Source organism: Arachis duranensis, chromosome 10 (assembly GCF_000817695.3).
Source record: "Arachis duranensis cultivar V14167 chromosome 10, aradu.V14167.gnm2.J7QH, whole genome shotgun sequence".
Lineage (NCBI taxonomy): Eukaryota > Viridiplantae > Streptophyta > Magnoliopsida > Fabales > Fabaceae > Arachis > Arachis duranensis.
This window is the reverse complement of record NC_029781.3, coordinates 61,836,502-61,844,362: the sequence shown is the minus strand read 5'-3', so window position 1 is coordinate 61,844,362 and position 7,861 is coordinate 61,836,502. Positions and strand designations below refer to the sequence as shown.

The window sequence follows — 7,861 nt, the reverse complement described above, 5'->3', positions numbered from 1 at the left end:
CTAATTTGATTGATCTATGTGCCTTTGAGTGATGATGTGGGCTTTGATTGCTTTGGATTTGAGGAGAAATGGGTTTGCTTGGCCTTGATTTAATTTCGTGAGGAATTGAATTTAAATGGAATTTTGGTTGAATTTTGGCCCATGAGTGTTTGCTCCCAGTAGAGTGATATGCTCTTGTGGGGAGCGGAGCATTGCTGCTTGTGGTGTGTCTTGTGCGCGCAAAGCTCCTTGACCATGCCAAATTGTGCATGACATGCTTCCCTGGGCCGTGTCAAGTTGTGCCTCATGCACCAAGGAATAAGGGAAGTAGCGCTCTGCTCTTGTGGGGAGCGGAGCATTGCTTTTGCTTGGGTGAGGTTCCAGGTTTAAGCCTTGGTGAAAGCATTTGGGGAGAGATTTTCCTTGAATTTTCATGAAGAGAGCACGACAATGCTCTCTCCAAGAGCAGAGCATGATGCTTTGGAGTGAGGCTCCAGCTTCGAACCTTGGTGGAAGCATTGGCTGATTTTTTTGCTTATTTTTGGTCCTTAAAGATGCCTTTCACTCATACCTCAATTATATGCCAAATATGAATTGCTATATATCGTTGGAAAGCGCTAAATGTCAGCTTTCCAACGCAACTGGAAGCACATCAATTGGACATCTGTAGCTCAAGTTATAGCCCTTTGAAAGAGGCATGGTCATGCTGTGAGCGCCCAGATTTTAACTTAGCGAAAATTTGCTCCAACCTCACTTTGTTTGCATCACGATAATGCTCTGCTCTTGGCAAGAGCGGAGCATTGTGCATGCTAGTTGCTTCCTTCTTTGATTTGGTCATGGGCCACGCTTTTAAAAGCGTGGCCTAAGGTTCCAAAATGTGCTCCAACTTCAAAGTGTGTCCCAAAGCTCTTTTTTTCTCCTTTTTAGCTTATTTTGTGCTTCTTTGCTTCTTTTTCTTCTTATTTCCTACAAGATTTATAAAATTAAAAGATCAAAGAAATATTCCAATTAAGCACAAAAAATGCAATATTTAAGCACTAATCATCAATTTCTTGTATGAAAAAGCATAGAAAAACATGACATGGTGACATGTCATCAGCAATCTTACGTTGGTTCCAAGTTAACTACCTTAAATCCTAACTTGTCACTTCTATTCTCAAGTGCAAATAAACTCAATGTTACAACATTGTATATCATAATTGAAATTACATTAGCGGTTTTGCGATTACCTCCACCTCGTGGTGACCGACCGGCACCCTAAGTCCTCCCTTGTGGATAGTTCCAGAACATACGCCCGAGACGATTGCACTTATAGCATAATCCCGAACCAAAGCGACATGGCCTATTCAGATGATAGCTTTCGCATTTCTGACAACCTGAATCATCTGAAGAAGCCGCAGACTGTTTTCCTTTTATCTTGAATCCTTGGCCCCTTGGTGCGAAGTTCTAATTACGTTCCTTTTGGTGAAATTCCCGGCTATCATTTCTTTCTATAGCAGCCTTCTTTAGACATTCTTCCACAACCCTACTCTTGTTTACCAGGTCTGAGAAAACTCTTACCTCCATCGGGCCTACTGAACTCAGTATGTCACCCCGGAGTCCTCCTTCATATTTGATGCACTTCCACTCCTCAGAGTCTCCTAGAACACCCTGACAAATCTTGGAAAAATGACATAATTCCTCAAACTTGTTGGTATATTCGGCTACATACATTTGACCCGGCTTCAATTGCAACAATTCAAGCTCTTTAGCTGTCTTGACCGAATTGGGGAAGTACTTTTTGTAGAATTCTAACTGAAAGGCATTCCAAGGTACTGCATTGTCATCTTGCTGCAGCAAGGGCCGAGTACCCTGCCACCAATGCTGGGCTTCACCCGTTAACTGATAGGTTACAAATTCAACACGTTGATTTTCAAGGACTTGTTGTGCTTTTAAAGCCCGTTCCATCACCTGAAACCAGTTATCTGCTTCTGTGGGGTTCGTCGTGTCTCTAAAGATAGGTAGATTTACCTTCAGGAAGGTTACTAAGGTCATTGGCCCCTTCTCTCCATCGTCGCCATTCCCATTACCGACTTGATTTCCCAATGCCGCAGCCGTAGCTTGTATAGCAGCAGCCATGTTATCTAGGGCAGTCATAAAGTTCGCGGGATTATTCTCAGGTTCCGTATTACTAGCCCTATCTCTCCCTCGATCGTGATCGTGTCCACGAGTCGCCATTTGGTTCCTGTTCACACCAAAAAGGTGATATCAAGGTGATCAGTCTCAATATCGCAAGTCTAGTGCTTCAAAGTTCCAAATGCATGCTCATGAACTCTATGATATGTATATCAGGCAGATATCCTAAATAGCACATAAACATGACCCAGAGTATGCTCAGAAGCATAGTCAGTCCGTGCCTCAGGCTCTACAGGAAAGAACTGCTCTGATACCATAATGTAACACCCTACCACACAGAGCCTTATGCTTAAGCCATAAAACAGAGGTTGCGGGGTATTACGACCTCTAAAAGAAGATTTAGTACATATAGTATTGCAAAAATGGTTATAACTAGGACCTTTGAAGACAAAGGGGTAAATCAAAAACCGACGAATCAAAAGTGCAACACTCCGATCGATAACGCAAACGAACAGTTAGAGATTAATCTAAAGCGAAGAGATATACAAAAGAGTGCCAAAATACATATATCAAGACTCAGGACTCGGCTTGCGAAGATAACCGGTCTGAGCATACAGTATACATACATATATAGTAAGGAAATCCCAAAAGACAACCCAAAAGATAATATACAAATTCTGTTTCTCTAAAATATCCTCTAAGAGGAGTCAATACAAAATATATATAAACAGTGGAGAATATGGTATCTACACAAATATACAAGATCAAAATAAAATCCCAAAAGCTAAGGATCTCCGCCAAAAGGAAATCTCCAGCATGCCTCAGCGAGGAGCTTCATGTCCTGCATCTAAAAACCACAAAATCTGCATGGGTGAAAACCAGAGGTTCTTAGTATGGTAACAGTGCCCAAATATCGAACATGTAATGTCCTGCGAAAGGTGAAGGCAATCCTAGAACTTCCAAATTATAATCAAAGCGTATAAACATAACTAAACCATAACAAATGTAAATAGGTGACTAACTTAAGGATCTTCGGTCTAACTATATATCCCCTTTCCAAATCATGCAAACCTCCCAACTGCCAACAGTAATGGAAAAGCAAACACGAGTATATCAAGCAAAGAATGCACAAGTAGGAAGCAGATAAGGCAATTAGGCAATTAGCAAGTAATGATGCAATCAATTAGGCATTCCAAACGAATCACATATAATGCATATGATGCATGCCTGTCCTAGTGGCTGATGAGTCTCATCTGTCGGTAGCAAAACCAACCCGACATGTCCTGGTAGCTAACCATTGGACAGAACACCAAACACGGAGCAAGTGGGACAACGCCACAACCTTTGCATCTTACCCGCGTACCCAGAGCAGGGGACAACTTCACTCTGCCTCTTACCCAGGCAGTGTTACATTTTCGGCCCGGAGCAAGCGGCAATAGAACACAGCCCTTGCATCTTACCCGCAGCCTCATCTGCAGCAAGTGGATAACACCATTACGTCTTACCCGGAGACACATACAAAATCACACTTCCATTATCATTACCATTCATTCATTCATTCATTCTCAAATCATACCGGAGCAAGTGGATAACACCACTGCATCTTACCCAGGGACATATCACAATCAATCTAAGTTTATTTTCCTTATTATCCCACTTCCTTCATAATTGCTCATTCATCAATAACATTCTCATTGACAATCATAAATCATCAACAATATTAACCATTCTTAACAACTATAATAATTCTCATCATTAATTATAACTCATCATAATATCTCCTTTCTTCCTCCATAAGTTACCTCCTTCCCCTAGCTTACACTTATTCAATAGGCATCCTATATCAATTTATGATTTAAAGGATGAAATTGGGGGTTTACAAGCATGGAATAATATTTCGGAATGTTACAAGCTTGTTGGAAATGTGAAGAGATTGAAAACAAAAGAATTAAAAGAGAACTGGGTCGCGTTCGTACGCACAGGGTTGTGCGTACACACGCTCAGCAGTATTTCTAATAGGGTGTGTGCGCACACAAACCAGAAATCACAAATCAACGAGCCCGACGCGTGGCCACAAACGGCTCGTCAATCGAAACTCTAGATCAAAAGTTATGGTAACTTGAACTTGGAATGAGGGTTTGGGAACTTCTCCTTCTTCCCCTTTCTGATTTAGCATGTGTGTTTGCGTTTGGAGGGAGAGAGAGTGCTGAACTCTCAATACTAATGAGGTTTGGCTGGGCCTTGGGCCCAACTTGGGTCCGGTTGATCCTGTTTAGCCCATTCGGCCCAATCTTGGGCCGATTTCTTTAAAATTGGTGCCAAAATTCTCGTTTTGAATTTCTCTATCATATTAAACCATAAAAACTTCATTTCTCACTTCCTAAAATATATTTTAATTTATGGGTGAATTAGTCATAAATTAACCGGGTTTTACAATTACAACCGATTTTGTCAACCGTTTTTGGTTCGACAAATCGATTTGAACTTTCAAAACCATGGTTTAGATAAATTGAGAATTCAAAAAAAGAATTTTGATTCAGACGTTGATAAATTTTGAATTTTGTTTCTCTCTCTTGGAGTGGCGTTGGACTGGCGCTGGACGCGCAGTCTATCTCACGCGACCGCGTGCGCCACGTGTCCGCCTCATGTTCTTCTAAAGCCCACTCGCGCGATCGCGTCACCCACGCGATCGTGTCACCCAAAAATTTGGCAAAATAAGATTTTGAACAGAGAGTTGTGCGAGCGCGAGGCTGTCCTCGCGCCAGTAGCATAAATTGAGTCACGCGACCGCGTGACCGACGCGACCGTGTCGATTAACTTACAGCGCAAGTTGCGCGACCGCGTGCCCCACGCGTCCGCGTCGCTTGCGCCACACAGCTTATCCTAATTTGCCAAATATCTTATCTTTTCTTCCCCAAATCCTAATTTCTTCTATCTTTTCTTCTTTCTTCTTTCTTTCTTACTTTACTTCTTTCCCTTCTCATTCTTCTTATCTTTTATTTTATTTTACTTAATTTATTTGCATATCTTATTCATCGCATCTTAATTTTGTGCATATTGTTTTTATTTTCATTTCTGAATTTTTTATTTTTCTATTGGTGTTAAAAAAAATTCTTATTCTACTGTTGCATCTTTTCTTGAATTTATTTTGGTAACTTGTTTTACACTGTGGGATGATATTAATTATCTGCCAATGCCAATCTTTTATGATACTTGCACTCCATTTGCATTGGCATGAACTTGTATTGATACTTCCATTACCCACTCTCCTCCCCTATGTTACAAATTTTATACCACTGGTATGCCATGACTTCTCTTATTTTCTCACGTACATGTTGAAGCTTCCATGTAAAAGAGAACCTTATCATTTGGCATTACCCACCCATACTTTATTTATTTTCTTATCTTTATTTCTGGGTTATTTTTCTTCTTTTTTTCTTTCAGGATGGCCACCCGGAGGGAAACCGAAAGACGTTTACATGGGGAGACAAACAACTCCATCTGCAAAATCTTGAAGAAAAGCATCAGTTGGAACAACCCATCCACCTGCACATCTCAGCATGCACCGAGGACGGTGCAATCTTTAAGTGTGGGGAGGTCGATACCGATCTCCATGGGTTAGTACTTTCTTGTCTCAAACACCAATGTTTAAATTTTCTTTGTAGAATAGTTGTTGCATTTGCATACTTGTTTGATTTTTGCATATTTTACCACTTGGTTAAAGTAATATTTTCTTTTTCAAGAAACCTTTTAGAAAATTTCACTAATTTGAATAAAATTTAATGTTACACTTGTTTGAAGAAATATTATTTTGGAACATGGTTTAGAGTTCGGACACACAAAACCTGTGAGATTTTGAGCCTATTTGAATTGGTTGCATTTTATCGACCAAGATTTTGTTTTAGTGTGTATTTTTCTCTCTAAAATTGTGATCTTTGTCTTGCTTAATTCTATATTTCCATTATTTGTCTCTCTAAAATTGTAATCTTTGTCTTGCTTGATTCTATATTTCCATTGTTTAATGTATGCATACACTTATATGATTGAGGCCTTGTTTCATTGAGCGTACATACCCATATGGCCTTAACCTTTTCATTATCTATTGCAAACCAATTTTGAGCCTATTTTACCCCTTTGTTCTTTATTTTAGCACATCATTAACTCTAAGCGAAAAACAATAATGTCCTTAATTTGAATCCTTGGTTAGCTTAGACTAGTGAGAATGCTTATGAATTAAGTGTGGGGAAGAGTGGGTTTGGAAATATCTGGTTTGAGAATTGAGTATGTTAGAATTTTCTGAAAATGTGAAAGAAATGTTTAGGACATGTTCATGCATTCAATAAATTAATCATATGCATAAACAAAAAAACAAAAAAAGAGCAAATAAGAAAAAGGGGACAAAATGCCCCAAAGTAAGTAGTGAAGGCAATGCATATGTACTGTACTTAAAATTAGAATGCATGAATATGTGGAAAACATAGTTAATGGGAAGTCAGATTTTATATTATGATTACATGGATTGTCCTAAGTTAGGTGGAATAGTTTATGTTAATTAAGGATTCAAATTTTAGTCCACTTGGCCAAATACAATCCTATCTTGACCCTAACCCCATTACAACCCTTAAAAGACCTCTTGATTTGTGTATTGGTGCATTAAATTTTTGTTGATTGTTAGATGAAGAGCAAGCTATAGAAAGCAAGATTTGTAGAAAATTGAGAGAATTGACCCTAGACACTTGAGAGTTAGAATGATATACACTACCAGTAAGGGTTCAGTGCTCAATTCTATGTTCCCTGCTTTCATGAGCTATCTTCTTCTTGCAAGTTATTTGTATTGTATTTTGTGATTTGAATTAGTGAAATCCAGTTCATATTTATCTTGAAGAACTTATTTATTTTTAACCAAGTAGGTAGAAACATTTTGCATTTAGTTGCATTCATAGGTTGCATCTTATACATTCTATCATTCCTCTTCATTCCTTTATAGCTTCTTTTGAGCTTAGCATGAGGACATGCTAATGTTTAAGTGTGGGGAGGTTGATAAACTACTATTTCATGGTTTATCTTGTGCTCAATTGAGTGGTTCTTATCAACTCTTTACCCACTTATTCATACTATTTGCATGGTTTTACATTTGCCTTCCTAATTATGTGCTCTGATTGAAAACATGCTTCTTTGACCTTAAGTTCCCTATGTTTAATCCTCTCTTATCACCATTAGATACCTTGATATGTGTGTTAAGTGATTTCAGAGATTATAGGGCAGGAATGGCTTGGAGGATGGAAAGGAAGCATGCAAAAGTGGAAGGAATACAAGAAGTTGGAGAAACTGCAAAGCTGTCAGCCTGACCCTCTCGCACTAAAACGACCATAACTTGAGCTACAGAGGTCCAAATGACACAATTCCAGTTGCGTTGAAAAGCTAACATCCGGGGCTTCGATTTGATATATAATATGCCATAGTGGCCCTGACGCGAGGCGATGCGACCGCGTGCTTCATGCGGCCGCGTCGCAGTGACGAAAAACCAGCGTGGCAGATTTCTTCTCCAGCGATTTCTGGGCTATTTTCGACCCAGTTTTCGGCCCAGAAAACTCAGATTAGAGGCTATAAAGTAGAGAGATTGCATCCATTCAGATCATGCACTCATAATTTACTTTTTACAATTTTAGATGCAGTTTTTAGAGAGAGAGGTTCTCTCCTCTCTCTTAGGATTAGGATTAGGATTAGAAATTAGAATTTTTAGAAACTAGGATTTAGGACTTCTCTT

General features: G+C 39.3%; 1 protein-coding gene across 1 annotated transcript; it reads right to left on the bottom strand.

Annotated features, from left to right (window-relative positions):
* Positions 1-1,425: 1,425 nt before the first annotated feature.
* On the bottom strand, positions 1,426-2,196 carry LOC107469768 (uncharacterized). Its single transcript, XM_016089141.1, has one exon. It carries the CDS (start codon positions 2,194-2,196, stop codon positions 1,426-1,428), a length of 771 nt encoding a protein of 256 aa, XP_015944627.1.
* Between the last annotated feature and the right edge of the window lie 5,665 nt (positions 2,197-7,861).

What these genes read in the sequence shown, in the direction of transcription:
- LOC107469768 (XM_016089141.1), bottom strand. Translation starts at nt 2,196, where the DNA reads ATGGCGACTCGTGGACACGATCACGATCGAGGGAGAGATAGGGCTAGT.